The following is a 17,283-nucleotide window of genomic DNA, read 5'->3' on the forward strand; positions in this document are numbered from 1 at the left end:
GTTGTAGACACCAGCGGTGCATGTCTCATGCCTGCTGTGTGCTTGGCCAGCTACCTGTCAGACCTGGAACGCCTGGTGACCCCTGGCTATGTCCCCACGGAGCAGGACGTGCTGCGCTCCCGTGTCAAAACCACGGGTATTATTGAGACTCAGTTCTCCTTCAAAGACCTCAACTTCAGGTAGGGGCTGAGCCCTGGTGTGGCCTGGCAGCCCCTTCACAGGGGCTGGCCACAGGGCAGGGAAAGGGCTCTGCCATGGCTGGGTGGTTTCTGAGTCACCCTCCACTGGGGACTGGGCACAGGGACAGGGTATGTTGATGCCTGCCTGTCCTGTCCAGGATGTTCGATGTGGGTGGCCAGCGCTCAGAGCGGAAGAAGTGGATCCACTGCTTTGAGGGGGTAACCTGCATCATCTTTATCGCGGCCCTCAGCGCCTACGACATGGTCCTGGTGGAGGACGATGAAGTGGTGAGGGGGAGACGCAGGGCAGAGTGGCTGTGCTGGGGAAGTGGGGGATGCACAGGACCCCCTTGTCCCCATCCTGATACCAGGGCTGTATTGGGGCTCACGGGGCTGTGTCCCTTCCCAGAACCGCATGCACGAGAGCCTGCACCTCTTCAATAGCATCTGCAACCACCGCTACTTCGCCACAACCTCCATTGTTCTCTTCCTGAACAAGAAGGACGTCTTCCTGGAGAAAATCAAGAAGGCCCATCTCAGCATCTGCTTCCCTGACTACGATGGTGAGGGCCACACCAGCTCAACCACTGGGTGCAGTCTGGCAGGGAAGGGGAAGGCTTTGGGGTGCCAGCACCCTTCAGCAGATCCCCACCAGGTGTCCTCAGCAGCCCATGCCAGTGCTGACAGTGCAAGGTTTGATGCCAGCACCGGGCAAAGGGTGCCTAGCTAGGCCAACACCCATAGTAGGGGGGTGAGTCCAGCAGGCAGGGGTCTTGCCTGGTGGGAGGGGGCCATGGAGCCACAGGGTGACTGGGGGGGGGGGGATGGGGGTCCCGCTCACCGCTGTCCCACCAGGCCCCAACACCTATGAGGACGCGGGCAACTACATCAAGCTGCAGTTCCTGGAGCTGAACATGAGGCGGGACGTGAAGGAGATCTACTCCCACATGACCTGCGCCACTGATACCGAGAACGTTAAGTTCGTCTTCGACGCTGTCACCGACATCATCATCAAGGAGAACCTCAAGGACTGCGGGCTCTTCTGAGCCCCAGCCCCAGTGCTCCCCTCCCCAGCCCAGGTCCACCTCCTCCCTTGGGTTGTCCCCCCCTCAACTGCCTCCACTTGCCCACAAGCCCCAGCAAGGAGCCCTGCTCAGCCCCAGAGCCACCCCTGGGCTCAGCCCCACACCCCCTCACTGGGTGCCCTTGGGTGCTGTCAGTGGGTGCCCCCAGCTGCCGGATGCCCCTGGGTGCTGTGGGGCACTGGGTTACCCTGTGTGCTAAGAGTTGAGTATCTCTGGGTGACCTTGGGTGCTGCAGGGTGCTGTGGGGTGCCCCTGGGTCCTTGGTTCCACAGGTGCAGCAGGGTGCTGGATGTTCCTGGGTGATGGTTGTCCCTAGGGGACCCTGAGTGCTGGGTGCCATGGGGTGCTGAGGGTCCCTGGGTGCCCCTGGGTGCTGGGTGCCCCTGGGCCCTTCCCCCACCCCAAGGGCTGTGGAGTCAGAGCATTGTGGCCCCACTGGCAGCATCCCAGGCTGCTGGGCTGAGCACTGGGCACAGGCTGGCAGTGCCAGGAGGCCCCCAGGAAGACACTCGGCCCATCCCACCCCAGCCCAGGAGGGCTCCTCTCCATGAGGCAGGCTCCCATTGCTGGTTCCAGCCCCATGCACCAGCCTACGGATGCTGGGCCTGCCCATGCCTCTGCTTGAAGCAGAGTCCCTGCACTGGGGGACTCACGGGTGAGCATACCTTCAGCCCTGGTGCCCCGTGTCCCTCGGCGCCTGCCAGACCTCACCTCCCGCCACCCAGCCCTCCTGCAGAGGCAAGCAGCCATGCCAACTCCCACGTTGGCTTGTTTTTTTGTTTTTTTTTTTTCCTTTCTACATTTTATTATTTCAAACCATGTGAACAATTTGGTAAAACATCATGTGGTAAAAGCTAGGCCGCGGTCACCATTTCACTAGGAGCCCCGCACTCCAGCCAGGGACAGAGCTGGGGGGGAGGCTGGGGAGGGGAGAAGGGGGCCACTTTGTACAGCAGGGTTTCCTCGACCAACGCAACAGTTAGACCTACAAAAAACTAGGCTTAGAAAGAGAGAGGCGGCGGTACAGCAACCTGGCAGGCAGCCCCGCGCGCCAGCCCTTGAGCCAGGCCACGCCGTGGGGAGGCCTGGGACGTTCCTCCCCCCTCCCGGCAGAGTGCCGGAGGTGGGGGGTGGCTTTCAGCCCCCCAGCCCCAAGCCCCCGACCCGTGTGTGAGAGAGCCAGGGAGGGGGGGCGACCGTCCGAGACGCCCCTGCAAGGCACACGATTTTGGTGGTGGTTTTTAACTGCAGAAGAAGAATGCATGAAGACAACGCGACCACTTAGCACTTGACGCTTTTAAATAGTTTCTTAAAAAGGTTTCTTTAAAAAGCAACGTAAACCAAGCTCTTTCTTTGTGTGTGTGTTTTTTTTTCTGTTTTTCTAAAAGGAATGTTGTTGGTTGTGTTTTCTGGGTGGTGGGTTTTCCTTGCTGGTCTGTGCAATGCCAGGAAAGCCGGGACCTCTGTGTCCCCCCGCAAGAGCAACAGTTTGAATGTAAACAGTGAGAAAGTGATTTCTTGTAAGTGGATAAAAAGGAGGGTTTGGAGCAATCTCAACCAGTTAAAACCAAAGATTAAAACCTCATTTTCCCAAGCCTCTGGAGCTGAGAAGGGAAGCCAGAAAGGACCACAATGGTACAACCTGCAGCCATGGGCTTGTGGTCGCGAGGACGTCTGCGGGGGGGAGGAAGGGGGCAGACGGGGATGGCGCAGGTTGGGCTGTAATGCAGCCAGGAAGCAGCGGCAAGCACAACCTTGCCCCTGCCGCCATGACCATAACCAAAGTCTCTTTATGGGGTGGGGGGGACAAAACAAAAGAAGAGAAGCAGAAGTCGTTACATGGTGCGGTCCTTTCTTCATCGGCTGCGGCTCTCCTGCCAGGACAGGCACGTCCGGTCACCCTAGGAGAGAGAGGCCCGTGAGTGGGACACGGTCCAGGGATGGGGGGCAATGACAGGCCACGGTTATGGGGCCGAGCACCTGCAGCCAGCGGGCACCATGGGTGCTGGGATGGGGAAGGCAGGCAGCTCCGATGCTGCCTGGCCAGGCGCCCGGACCAAGCAGGTCTCGTTGGTGCCAGGGGCATTCGCACCGCACAGGGCCCTTCACCACGGTCATGGGGGATGCTCCCCGCCATGGGCTACTGCTGGCGGAGGGCACCACCAGGCTGCAGCATCCATGGGCACCCTCTCCCACCTTGCTGCCCGGCGCCGCTCGCCCTCAGAAGAGCCCGCAGTCCTTCAGGTTGTTTTTGATGATGACGTCGGTGACGGCATCAAAGACAAACTGCACGTTCTTGGTGTCGGTGGCGCAGGTGAAGTGTGTGTAGATCTCCTTCGTGTCCTTCCGCTTGTTCAGGTCCTCAAACTTGCTCTGGATGTAGCTGGCTGCCTCATCGTACTTGTTGGCCCCTGCGGAAGAGGAGATGCTGAGCCACCAGCAGCAAGGGGCTACCCAAACTAACCCAAAGTGACCCAGAGACTCCTGCCTCTTGCCGAGCTGGGGCAGGCAAAGAGCACAGCAGCCTTTGTGCTGGCCCACACCAACCAAAGTGGCCATGCTTCAGCTTGGGTTCCCCAGCTGCAGCAGCAACTTCAAAACTGAATTAAAGCTGCTTTAGATCTGGATAAGCAGCCCCAAGGCAATTTAATAACGTTTAACAAACTCATTGCCTTCTTTAATTTGGATCCATCTTTCTAATCCCCCATGGAGCCCACGTGAACTTGCCGTCACACGGCAAAGCCGGGAACTTGGTCTCCGATATGCCAGTGCGCAGGCTCCAGCCAGCTTAGGAAGCACCGTGGGGGCAGGCAGGCAGCGGGTCACGGCTGGCTCCAAGGGGCCAGGACAGCAGTTGCAGGGTGCGTGGGGGCAGCTGGCCTCTGCACCGCCCAGTCCCCACTGATCCTGCAGTTCCCGCAAGCTCTGGTGTGGAGCCAGGCTCCCATTCACCCATCACCCCGGTGGCCAAGCCGTTCCCCAGGTCCTACCACCTGCAGGTCTCATTCTTTCAATCTGCCCTTCGAAGCTATTTTTTCTAAGCCTCTTATCATTTTTATCGCTTTCCTCTGGGCTCCCTCCAGTTTATCCACACGTTGCTCTGAGTGTGGACACAGATCTCCAGCTGCAGCCTTCCCACCTGACAAACCTCAGATAAAGCCCTCCAGGGTTGCTTCAGACCTGGCACCTCCACCCCTTTCTGCTCCACGTCCCTCCTACCCAAATCAATCTTCCCCTTCCCCTGAGCCAATGCCTGATTTGAGGCACCCCAAGCACCTCTGAACCCCATGAACCACTGTGGGCCACCTTGCTGCTCACAGTGCTGCTCTGGCCATGCCCCAACACTGCACAAGCTCCAAACCGGGGTGGCCATGCTCCCCCTGCTTCGAAGGCACCCGGTCAGCCCCGAGCTGGAAAAAGCCAGAGAATTTGCTGCCCTGAGTCCCAAGGACTTCTTGGCCAAGGAGACCACGTGGCTACCTGCTTCCTGCACTCCTGACCTAGCGTTCCTCCCCTACTTCCCCTCGCACAGTCCAAGCGTAGGAGAGCCACTGTCTCATCATTTCCATCACCAGCATCTCCCAGCTATGACCAGACAAGACAAATTTAGCAGTAAGTAAATCTCTGTCACTGATAACACTCCCTGGGCAAAGTACTGGGTCCCAGTGACTCTCTCTTCCCCTCCCAGGCTGCCTGGGCCTGGCAATGGAGGGGCCACTACAGTACCTGTGTACTCTGGGAAGCAGATGGTCAGGGGGCTGTGCACGATTTTCTCCTCAAAGAGGTCTTTCTTGTTGAGGAAGAGGATGATGGACGTGTCTGTGAACCACTTGTTGTTGCAGATGCTGTCAAAGAGCTTCATGCTCTCATGCATCCGGTTCTGGCAGGAGAGAAGGCAGAGACGTGGTATGAGCCACAGACGGACCCACACAGTGCGGCCACCCTGGGGCCAGCCCTATGAGCCACCAGCCCCAAATCTCCCACCTGTCCCATGTGACTGTGGGAGAGACACTTAGGGCCCTGGAGAACTCGGGCCAGGCTGGCCAGTGCCCTCAGGCTAACAGGAACCACTGGGAACTCAGGCCAGCTCGCCTGCAAAGCAGGTCACACCGCTGCCAGCACAGGGTGAGGGTCTCTAGTACCCCAGACATGAGCACTCAGAGCACAGGGTGATGGAGAGGGTACCCTAAAAAGAGGGGTGCTTGCAAGGGAACAGCCATTCCAACTGCAACGACGGCCCACCATGAGGGTCCAGTGGGCGCTTCTGGCAGCGCTGGTCCAGCTCTGATAAAAAACAGCCATCAGCCTGTTGTGAGGGCTGAAGGCAGTGCATCCCCCTCCTCCTTCAGCCCAGCATCCTCGGGTGTGGACAGGCCACGGCAGCCCATATGAGTGCCAGCACTGACCCAGGCAGTCACACAGCCCTGCCACAGTGCCAGTTCCCCCGCGGCACTGCCTGCAGGACACGATGGCCTCAGCAGCAACCCTGTGCCTTCCCCTCCACTCACCATCTCCTCATCTTCAGCCAGCACCAGGTCGTAGGCGCTCAGGGCCACGCAGAAAATAATGGCTGTCACCCCCTCGAAGCAGTGGATCCACTTCTTCCGCTCTGACCGCTGGCCGCCCACGTCGAACATCCTGCAGGACAGAGGCAGTGTCACTGCAGGCCCGGAGCTCGGCAGCAGTGGGCTGCGCAGCCCCAGGCCCAGAGTGTGAAGTGTCTGGAAGATGCCCTCCAATACCTGCTCCGGGGCGGATACTGCTGGGTTTTGCCACAGGCCTCCAACAGCCAGGCACGCGTTCAGCCAGCGACCCTCAGCTGGGGAGCCAGATTCACTCATACAAGTCGCTGCATTGCTAAACAGGATTAGAGGGCTGCTGCGCAACATGGCGTGAGAGGCTCGGAGGACTGACATCCCGCGGCTTTGAAAGCATGCTGACGCAGCACAGGTCGCTGCTTGTGCACCTCGCAGTCTGGGCAGTAGAGGATGCCCTGACTCCATGGAGAAGAGCCTGATAGCAGCATTGTGTCCTCTAGAGCACAGGACATTTCCAATCCCCCATCCCTGCAGAGCCAAGGGCAGCTCAGTGTGCAGTTTAACTGCAACGCAGGACAAGGCCCCTTCAGGAGCAGGAGCAGTGCATGCTGCCCTGCCAGAGCCCTGTGCTGCTGAGACCAGGAGCTTCCCATGCAAGAGCATCTCGCGCACCCTGGAGCAGGCTCAGCATCCTGGAGCAGGCTCAGCACCCTGCCTATGCTGACGCAAGGCCTGTGGCTGGGGCAGGCAGGACTACGCAGGCTGCCCGGATCATCTCCAGCAACCAACTTGAGGCTGCAGCCCAGAAGCCAGAGGCACACAGAGCCGTGGGGCTACAGGGCTATGTTTGGCAGGGTGGAGAGACTGTATCCCTGCAGGGACATAGCAATTCCACTCAAAGCATCTTGTCTGCCCCTACTACTATCTCCAAAGAAGCCGCTAGGAAGCATGCAGCCAGCATGCATGCAAAGCACAACTGTGCCAATGCGCAGTGCAGTACATGCAACAAGAATATGTGCAACAGAGCCAGACACCACTTCAGGACCAGAAGCTGGGCCCATGCTCAGAATTCGGTGGGCAAGCAAGCATGGCCATCCATCCTGGACTGTCAGCTCTACCTCAGGACACCAGCAGGGTGGTGAAGTGCCTGCAATGTTCCCTTGGGCCCTGTCGCTTTCATGACTGACTCTGGACTGGTCTGGAGGAGCTGTCGGACAGACTTGGTTGAGCCTGCCTAGCTTGGAGAGGACTGTGGCAAAGGTTTCTGCCCACAGCCTGGTTGCTGAGTGACTAATTCCCACCGGGACACATGATGGGGTTTTGCCTTGGAAACGGCCTGTGCCTGAGCTGCAATTATTTACTGCATGTTTTCAGTGTAAAATGACCTTGGTATGTGGGTTGCTATCAGGCAACTCCATACAAGCGGTGGGACTGGTTGCATCAGTCATGCAGCATCAGTCCTGGGCCCTGCTTGAGCAAGGAGCATTTCTGTCGGGAGACTCCTCAAACATGAATCCAGCCTGTTCCTGTGGCATCCTGGCTCACATACTGAACCCTTCTGCTATGGATTCCCATTACGGAAGTGATGTCATGGCACGCATCTGTTCCACCACATTTTTCCAGGGATGCCTGCCAAATGCTTCTACTCCAAATCAGTCCATCTCCATCCCACCTCTCCTCTCCAAGCTTGCAATGGACTGAATCCTCCCACGAGGTTGAGCCATAGGTGCTCAGAAGGTGTTTTTGAGAGCACTTCAGCTATTTTAGTGGGTTTCCACCCTCTGGTCACAGCCACTTCCTATCCCTGAGGACATCTGGGAGCAGCTTCCGTGAGCAACAGGGGCGATGAAGACCTCATCAGTGGCCAGCTCTTCACCACCTGACCTCCCATTCAGTGGCCAAACCCATCCTGCCTGCACACATTGGCCCAGGGAGCAAATCCAAGGGTGTGCTGCAATTGCAAGCCCATGACAGCAGTGTCTGTAGCACTGAGCACCCTGGCTTGGCTATCGCGTGCCACTGCTGTGGTTAACCCCAGGGCAGTAGCATGTCCCATTTGCTTTGCCCCCACTCCATCTCCCACCTCCTGGACCAGAGACAGCCGGGTTGGTGTGAAGGGTCAGCAGTGTTGATCTCAGCAACGATGTTAACAGCTGTAAGCATCTGCTTTTGAGCGAGAGGGTGATCAGCCCACAGCCACTCACACAGGGGCTTGATGACTACTGGCCAAACACTACATGCAGCCCAGACAGGTCTTGCAGTGGGCAGCAAGCTGCAGCCATTCATCGGGGCCTGGTCCGGCACTGATCTAGCTTGGGAGCTCCACCAAAGAGCAAGACATCGCAGGGCAATGGGAGCTTTACTTGGCCTGGAGCATCATGCTGCAGCCTCCCATGCAAGGCAGAGCAGCGGGTCTGGTGCTGCCCTAGTCCCCAGGCTCCGCATTGGTTCTGGGTGTCAAGAGGCTGGGGGCTACTGTGCCAGCTCCCATGTGCAAACAGGATCTGGCCCCACAAGGGGAAGAGGGAGGAGGATGATTTTTGCCCAGGGGAGCTGGGAAGGGGTCACACTTACTTGAAATGCAGGTCCTTGAAGGTGAAGTGAGTCTCTACAATGCCGGTGGTCTTCACCCTGGTTCGCAGCACATCCTGCTGGGTGGGGATGTAGTCAGCTCGGGCTATCCTCTCCAGGTCATTCAGGTAGCTGACCAGGGAGCAGAAGGACACTATGTGAGCTGGGCTGGCTGCAGCTGTGGGGGCAAACCCTGTCTGTGCCCCAGAGTCACCCTGCAGCTCTGGGGCCCAGACAGAGAGACTGTGCATGGAAGTCAGGACAGGACTGCAGAGCTCAGGTAGGCATTGGCCCTGGGGGAACTACACAGCCCAGGAGACAGTGCAGGTGTCAGGCAAGCTGCCAGGGTAGCGAAGGGACACCTGGAAACAAGGGCTCGGTACAGACACAGGGGCTCTGGGAGCAGAGGGCCAGCACCAGGTGATGAGAACTGGGGCCAGCCCAGGGCTGGGGCAGGGGTTGTGTCTGGGGCTGGGGGCCTCCTCTGGGCTGACCAGGCCTTTTGTGTCGCATTAATGCACCCCAGATCATGGGGGAAATGGAAAGAGGAAAGTATTCATTGCTATGGCAACAAACCGCAGCGCGAGCGGAAACAATTTATGGCGCCGTGCCATTTATAGTCAAAAAAGACAAAGCCCTTCGTCCCGGGAGGAAGTGGGAGGCGCGTGCAGAGAGGGAAGGGGAGCAGGGAGGGCGGCGTGGTAACGTGCCAGTGCAAGACCACTGGCCAGAGGCTGCTGAGTGCCCCCACACTCCCCTCTGCCAGCATGGCCTGGGTGGCACGGGGCCCAGCTGATCCCCTCATGGCGACAGCAGCTGGGCAGCGAGTGCCCTCCGTTCTGCTCAGCGCTCCGGCCATGCTGAATCCCAGCGCCTGGCCAGGGCTTAGGAAGAGCCTCCTGAAGCCCCAACAAAGTTTTGCTCCCAAAGCAGCGGCACTGGGGACCAGCTAAGTGCAGTCATGGGATCCTGGGGCTCTGGTGCTGCCTAGAAGGTCAATGCAAGTTTAAATTTCTCCAGATCAATTTGCTTTAATGGGGTTACTATAAACCAGCTCCTTTAAGACAATTAGGCCTGCACTAATCAGGGCCTTTGCAGCCCTGTAATCTGGTGAAAGCTGTGCTAAGCTCTGAGATGACAGATCTCTCTGCTGCAAGGCCAAGGGGATGGCAGGTGATAACTGGCTCTGATGCCAGCACAGCCACAAGCCACAGCAACAGGGAAACCCTCCAGCCGGCTCCTGTCTCTCCCCCCTGAGCAACAGGCCGTGCAAAACAGGGTGCAGAGCTCTTCATCCTTGCAGGCAACAAGCGCCATGGGTGACCTGGCCCATCGTGCCCAAGCCAGGTTGCCAAGTGCTGGAGCACCTTGCCACACAGCACAGGTGCCCAGCTGGGATCCTCAGCGGGTGACAGAGCATGGGGCCCAGGCGGCCGGCACACCACAGAGGGAGGGCACACTCTCCTTCGGCACAGCCTGACTGCACCTCCCCAGTGAGCTCAAAAACAACCGGAAACGTACTCAGCCTCCAGACGACAAAAAAACAGGAAATAAATGCTCAAGAGGCAGGGCAGAGGCTGTGTGCAGTGGCAACATCGCTCGGACCTCACACCCAGCATGCCACCACACCCTGTGGGGCGCCCCAGCCAGCAGTTCCCAGGCACATTCACCACAGTGGGCCAGCACCAGCCCCAGGTCCTCCTTGGTGCGAGGGACCTTTCCCAAGGTGCCTCCTGCAGCTTGGCACAGTGCAGCCAAGGGTTTAGCTCTGAGTTGAGGAAGGCTTGCAAACAGCAACCCTTCCACCTCTTGCATCCCAAACTTTTTGCACCCTGAATTGCTCCACGGAGGAGTTCCTGTGCAAATGCTCTGGCTTACTGCAAAGGGCTGGAAACGCAGCAAGGGAGGCCCCGGGGAGAAGCTGCAGCAGGGCTGGCCAGAGCTGGGCTCTGTGCAGGGCAATGCAAGGGGCACCTGTTCCCTAGGGTGCCCTTTGCTCCAGGATGCTCTGGCCATGAGCAGCCGGCCCAGCCTCAGCTGCAGCCTGGCTTTGAACCTCACTAACCTTCAGGCTTTGCTCCAGAACAGTAGTGAAAGAGCCTCTGAACTTGCAGAGGAGGGTGACTTGTGCCCTCTCTCGTGGGTGAAGGTACAGGACAGTTGACAGGGCTGATACCCAGCACAGGCTGATGATGCACTGCAAAGAGCACCGCAACCGCAGCACCTTCTCCACACGCGGAGACAATACCGGTATCTTCCTCATTCGACAGCACAAGTCACCGGCTCAGATCTCCCGCCAGCTCTGAAACCCCTTAGGCTCCCTCCCTTTGTCTGGACTGGGGACATCTCCCCTCTCTACCAAGCGCAAGGAACACATTCAGCCAGGCTTTGAAACAGCCCAAGCTCTGGGCAGATGTGCACAAGGGGCAAAGAGGAGTAAAACAGACTGGCTGGGTCCACCTGGAGCTAACACACACGGTAACAATCTCTTTATCATTCCCCCTTTGGCACCTCGCACAGAGATGACAGATTTTTCCGACCCAAGAAGCCCCTCAAGGGGGGAAGCGAAGACCGGCAGCCCCACATTTGGTGGCAGCTGGCTATTGTTCACCGGGGATGGAGGGCAGCGCGCACCGGTGGATTTGGATAAAGGGTTGGAGCAATAGCTCATTAGTATGAGTCAGAGAGGCCTGTTAATTAATACTTGTCCAACACTCCTAACATACTGAATGCTCCATAAATGCTATTATGATGATACTCAATTTGCAGATACTTTGACTGAAGATACATTTGCTCAAATTGTGTGTCTGACCTGCCAGACATTTGAAGGGTCTCTTGTGTCTCTAGAATAATAAATAGCTAATAATTAGAGCTTACACAATATTCTGCATCCAGGAATTTGAAAGCTCTTCACAAAAGCTGGTAAGGCACTTTCAGCCTCATTTCACAGAAGGGGAGATGGGGATGCAGGAGCAACAGCCAAAACTAGAATCAGACACTGATTTACACACACACACATGCCCCCTTGCCTCCCCAAATTGCTCTCCTGTGCCTGTATCTCGTAAAGGAAAGAAAAGATAAGGAAGGAGAAGTCAGCAAACTTTTTCTGACACGCAGAAAAGCATTTCTTCTCCACAGCCATGGGATCTCAGCTCTGCACACAACTAGATATTGCCAGGAGGCAGCAAGGACGTGATTCCCGGACAAACTGAAAGATGAGGTTTTTAGAGCTCTTTCTAAACAATGGTTATCCGGCTCAAGTAAATGCTTGCATCTTATGTCACTCCATCACATTCACTTGTCATGGCTGAAAGTGGAGTTAAACTCTGGAATTCTGCATTTGATTAGGTACCAAGAGTTTTGAAGGCAAACAAAATAAGAGCTATTCACAGTTGCCGTTCTGAGCTCATTTATCCAGCAACACTGACATCCAGGTCACGATCTCCTCCTTTGCAAGCAACCTATCCGGATACTCTGAGACAGCTTCGCATGAGGTTTCCAGCACAAACCTGCCTGTGTGAGAGGATTGCCTATGCCAAGGCAATTGCTGTCTGCCATATGCTTCGGGACCCCACAGATGTGCCCAAGTGGTCTGTGTCCTGCTTAGGTTGGAGATGGGGAGGGAAGCACTCAGCAAGGAACCATCGCCATACCTGTTGGAAGGCTACGGTCGCTCACAGCTCCGGACCACATGAGGCCCACAAGCAGCAGGAGCTGCTGGCTCCAGGGCTGCACAGGCAGGCAGGAGAGGAGCCCCCAGAATGTATGCAATGCCTGCTGCAGATGTTTGCTATCCCCTGCGGGCAAGGCAGCTACCCCACAGCTCTAACACAGCAGCTCAGGACAAGCTAAACCTCAAATTAAGCCCCTAAAATTAGGGAGAAACCTCAGAGGCCATGTGGCTGACACAGCTGCAGGGGATAACTCCTAGCAGTTTCCGCTTCATACGCAAGCACCAAAAGCACCATCCTACTGAATCAAGCCACAGGGAGGGATGGGGAAGTGGCTAAGTGCTCACAAGGATGGGAGGAGAAAAACTCTGAGCAAATGCTTCACACCATTTCCCAGGACAGCAGATGCAGGATGGCTAACAGGGTCAGGGCAAGAGAGGAAAAACCTCAGTGTGCAAGCATGTAAGTGGGGGTCACGGTCTCGAAGAGCATACACAGGCACTGGTATTGCAGGTCAAGCAGCAACAGCTTTGGGGACTCGCATTTGGGGCAGCCCTGTATGACCACAGCTTTGCAAAGGGCTGGGGAGCGCAGAGCAAAGAGGAGGAGGTTTGCAGAGTGCTGGAGAAAGACCAATTGACCAGACTGGCATGTCCCCCAACAGCTCCTAGGGTCAACCGAGGAAGCACAGCACAGCTCCTGGATGGAGTGTGGATGAAGCGCGGGCTTCACTGAGAAATCATGACGGCGACTGCTAGGAAAGATGGGGCTGACCAGGACGTAAGGCCAGGGAAAGGAGGCGAGGAGCTGACTGGGGAGGAACTGAAAGCAGCTGGGGTTGAACAAGGAAGCACAAGGCCAGAAGAAATCAGTCATGGGGGTTTCTTAAGGAGCAGTTCTTGTGGTGAAGTTTTATGCAACATTTTTCTCAATGACCTCAGCACAGAAGAGAGACCCGCTAGGGCCAAACGGGAGTGCCAGTGGTACCAAGGGAGGCTGTACTGGCTTGCGGACAGACCGAACAACCCCAAGCATGGTCAATTGCCTGGCCCATCACACATGCTCCCCATGCCATTCAGCTTGGCACCTCTTCCCTGACAACACGTTTTTTACTGACAGGGGCTGCTGGCTTGGGAATAGAGACCAAGAGAGCACCAGATCTCTAGACCACAGTGAGCCAGAGCTCAGTTTCAGCTGTGTGATACTGTCCAGGAATAATACTTCAGGCAGATTAACTTATTTATTAAACCTCTGCAGGGATAAACCAAACCAGATGCAGTCAATTTATGTATCTAAACACTAATTTGCCTGCTAATATGCAAATGCAATGCCAATTTCTTCCATATAAACTCAGGGGCCCTGGTGACAAAGGATACAGAGAAGGTAGAGATACTGAATGCCTTCTTTGCTTCAGTCTTTACTGCTAAGATCGGCCCTCAGGAATCCCAGGCCCTGGAGACCAGGGAGAAAGTCTGGAGAAAGGAAGACTTTCCCTTGGTGAAGGAGGATTGGGTTAGGGATCATTTAGGCAAATGCAACATTCACAAGTCCACGGACCCTGATGGGATATACCCACAAGTGCTGAGGGAGCTGGCAGACGTTATTGCAAGGCCACTCTCAATCAACTTTGAAAGATCATGGAGATCAGAAGAGGTGCCTGAGGACTGGAAGAAAGCAAATGTCACCCCAGTCTTCAAAAAGGGCAAGAAGGAGGACCCAGGGAACTACAGGCCAGTCAGCCTCAGTTCAGTCCCTGGAAAGGTGAAGGAACAGCTCATTCTGGACACCATCTCTAAGCATGTGAAGGATAAGAATGTGATCGGGAGTACTCAGCATGGATTCATGAAGGGGAAATCATTCTCAACCAACCTGATAGTTTCCTATGATGGAACGACTGGTTGGGGAGATGAGGGGAGAGCAGTGGCTGTTGTCTACCTTGACCTCAGCAAGGCTTTCGACATTGTCTCCCATAACATCCTCATAGATAAGCTCAGGAAGCGTGGGTTAGATGAGTGGACAGTGAGGTGGATTGAGAACTGGCTGAATGGCAGAGCTCAGAGGGTTGTGATCAGTGGCACAGAGTCTAGTTGGAGGCCTGTAGCTAGAGGTGTCCCCCAGGGGTCAGGACTGGGTCCAGCCCTGGTCAACTTCTTCATCAATGACCTGGATGAAGGGACAGAGTGCCTCCTCAGCAAGGTTGCTGGCGATACAAAACTGGGAGGAGTGGCTGATACACCAGAGGGCTGTGCTGCCATTCAGAGAGACCTGGATAGGCTGGAGAGTTGGGCAGAGAGGAACCTCACCAAGTTAAACAAAGGCAAGTGCAGGGCCCTGCACTGAGGGAGGAGTAACGCCATGCACCAGTACAGGTTGGGGGCTGACCTGCTGGAAAGCAGCTCTGCAGAGAAGGACCTGGGAGTGCTGGTGGACAACAAGTCAACCATGAGCCATCAATGTGCCCTTGTGGCCAAGAAGGCCAATGGTATCCTGGGGTGCATCAGGAAGAGTGCTGCCAGCAGGTTGAAGGGTGATCCTCCCCCTCTCCTCAGCCCTGCTGAGGCCACATCTGGAGTACTGTGTCCAGTTCTGGGCTCCCCCGTACAAGAGAGACAAGGCACTACTGGAGCGAGTCCAGCGGAGGGTTATGAAGATGATTAGGGGACTGGAGCATCGCTCTTATGAGGAAAGGCTGAGAGAGCTGGGCCTGTTTAGCCTGGAGAAGAGAAGGCTGAAGGGGGATCTTATCAATGTGCATAAATACCTAAGTGGATGGTGTAAGGAGGATGGGGCCAGACTCTTTTCATTGGTGCCCAGGGATAGGATGAAAGGCAATGGGCACCAACTGAAACACAGGAAGTTCTGCCTGAACATGAGGAAAAACTTCTTTACTGTGAGGGTGACTGAGCACTGGCACAGGTTTCCCAGAGAGGTCATGGAGTCTCCATCCTTGGAGATATTCAAAAGCTGTCTGGACACAATCCTGGGCAACGTGCTGTAGGTGACCCTGCTTGAGCAGGGGGGTTGTACTGGATGATCTCCAGAGGTCCCTTCCAACCTCAACCATTCTATGATTCTGTGATTTTTAAAAACATTCATGTGTGTCCAATTCAGGAATAAGGATCCCCAGGTCCTATTTGGAGGTTTTCACTGCGCAATTTCAGGGCATCCTGTGGTGGTCAGGTTCTCCTCCCTCTTACAGACAGGGAAACTGAGGCAGAGGCAGGTGAATACCGCAGGCAGACTAGAGACAGAGACCCTCTCCCAGCACTCTTCTGCAAAGCATCCAAGCTGCAAAACACCCCGAGACCTTCTAATCCTGCAGCCAGAGCTGACCCTCTGCCCCGAATCCCCCTAACACTGTGCAAATGCTGAGTGCACATCTGGCTTCCTCCAACAGTGAGTTCTCCAGATTATTGTGTGAAAAAGCATTGCCCTTTGGCTTAAATCCACAACTTGATCAGTTCAGTGAGTTCATGAGTCTGAGAAACACCACACCATCTCCCCCCACTGGCTGCTTATTTTCAGTTAAGTTTTTACATAGGCACTGGAACAGAAGTGCCTTAGTGCCCCAGGGAATGGAGGCCTGTGATTTAACCTCAAGTGAACATTTTGACAGCTAAGAAATCAACCTGAGGACTCAAAGTGAGACTGGATTCACAATGGGTTTTATCACTGGCTTCCAAAAACCCTTCTCCCGAAGCATGAACATTTGTAGGAGGGAAGCAGAGGTTGCTGCCGGGAGGACCCCACACCTACCCATGCCAGGGCCGCACTGCGCCACCGTCCCCATTCAGCAAGGCTGCAGCATCCCATGAAGCACATGGTTGTGTTGAGGGCTGACAAATCTGCTTTCGCACCACTGAAGAGTGAGGAAGAAAGTTGCCTTGCTGTAAACATCAGCCTCGAGGCACAAAGAGCCTCATTCAGGGCACAGCAGCCAGCTCTGCATTTCCAATGCCTCGAGGTATGTGTGTGCTGGCTGGAACATGCTCCTCCGGGAGTTTATCTTCTTTTCTCCCTGATTCAGCTGCCATTTCCAACCTCAGCTCCCAACAGCTGTGTTTTGCAGCACGATCTCACAGAGGGACAAGCTATTAAAAGCCTCCTGCTTGTGCCTCTTCCTGGGTAGTCACTGGTGGGTCAGACTCCGAACAGCCGAGGAAAGCATGGGGGAAAGGACTACACAAGCAGGTCCAACCATTATCCTCCTTTCTGAGGATGCAAGAGATGGCTGAAATGGCCATGTCCTCTTGGACAGGGCTCTCTGGATGACTAAAGATCTTGACCAACATGAATGGCAGGGCACAAGCACAGCAAAAGCTGCCTCTACCTTTCCTGGAGGTCCCCAGCAAATGCAAGCTACTTCTTCCCTTTGAACATGCTCGCTGCAATTGGACTCATGCGAGAGACCTTGCTAGTTAAGGAAGCTGGGGTCACCAAGTGAGCAGGTTGAGGTGCAGCAGCACAGGTTGTACTCCAGCACTGCCGTGTCCCCAGAGAGGAGATGGGCTGCCCCAGTGTACACACACAGCTGAGCTGGGGGGATGACACACACCTGAACGGAAACCTGAGGCCAGCTAGCCAAAACCCATGCCCATGTCTGCCTCCCACCATACCTCTTGGTGCAAAAGCTTGAGGCTGACAGCTCCAGATGGGCACAGCACCACAGCTGGAGTGCAAGTGCTACAATGGCCACAGCAAGGCTGGAGAGCCCCATCCTTGGCAGTCAGGACTTTCCCTGTGCACAGCTGTCCACTATGTGGCCAAATGCCTTCTCATTTAAATAACCATAAGGGGGGGGAAAAAAAAACACAGGCAGCCTCAACCGGGAAGAACTTCAGCTTTAACTACCTCCTTTCAAGGCTCCACCAGCACAGACCGGACAATGTGTGGAAATACCAGCTGCATGAAGAAAACCTGCACCCAGCACAGAGAGAGAGTAGGGGACTGATCTTTGCAGCGAGGACAATCCTCATTTGGGGAGCTGAGATGCTGTAGCAATTCAGGGGCTCACGAGTACCTGCCAGGGAGAGCTGCTGACCGGGGAGCTCCCAGGCATGAGAGCATCCTGGCATGCAGGGATACTTAGGACAGTATCATTACTGATACAGGTGACCGCGGGCCACACAGCAGGTTGAGCAAAGCCCTGACCCCTCTCCCAGAGAGATGGAGGGCCGTTGAGAGAAGACCTAGGAGTGAAAGATGCTGCCTGCCGGGGCAAGAGCCTGGTTTGGGGCTA

At 55.8% G+C, this 17,283-nt stretch overlaps 2 protein-coding genes across 2 annotated transcripts in view; one reads left to right on the top strand and one right to left on the bottom strand.

The window, feature by feature from the left end:
• Window positions 1-1,364, top strand: part of GNAT1 (G protein subunit alpha transducin 1) — a 4,802-nt gene extending 3,438 nt beyond the window's left edge. The window contains exons 5-8 of the mRNA XM_026084914.1: window positions 51-179; window positions 338-467; window positions 589-742; window positions 1,035-1,364. Of these exons, the coding sequence (XP_025940699.1) occupies window positions 51-179; window positions 338-467; window positions 589-742; window positions 1,035-1,225 (604 nt within the window). The 3' untranslated portion in view covers window positions 1,226-1,364. The remainder of the gene's footprint in view (window positions 1-50; window positions 180-337; window positions 468-588; window positions 743-1,034) is intronic.
• A 1,188-nt stretch (window positions 1,365-2,552) lies between these two features.
• The window catches only part of LOC112975187 (guanine nucleotide-binding protein G(i) subunit alpha-2), a 62,736-nt gene continuing 48,005 nt past the window's right edge, over window positions 2,553-17,283 (bottom strand). Inside the window, exons 5-9 of the mRNA XM_026084926.1 lie at window positions 8,377-8,505; window positions 5,773-5,902; window positions 4,991-5,144; window positions 3,461-3,675; window positions 2,553-3,165 (exon numbers count right to left, since the gene is read on the bottom strand). Coding sequence (XP_025940711.1) covers window positions 3,485-3,675; window positions 4,991-5,144; window positions 5,773-5,902; window positions 8,377-8,505 — 604 coding nt within the window. The 3' untranslated portion in view covers window positions 2,553-3,165; window positions 3,461-3,484. The remainder of the gene's footprint in view (window positions 3,166-3,460; window positions 3,676-4,990; window positions 5,145-5,772; window positions 5,903-8,376; window positions 8,506-17,283) is intronic.

This window comes from Apteryx rowi, unplaced genomic scaffold, assembly GCF_003343035.1.
Source record: "Apteryx rowi isolate R43461 unplaced genomic scaffold, aptRow1 scaffold_655, whole genome shotgun sequence".
In the NCBI taxonomy this organism is placed as follows: Eukaryota; Metazoa; Chordata; class Aves; order Apterygiformes; family Apterygidae; genus Apteryx; species Apteryx rowi.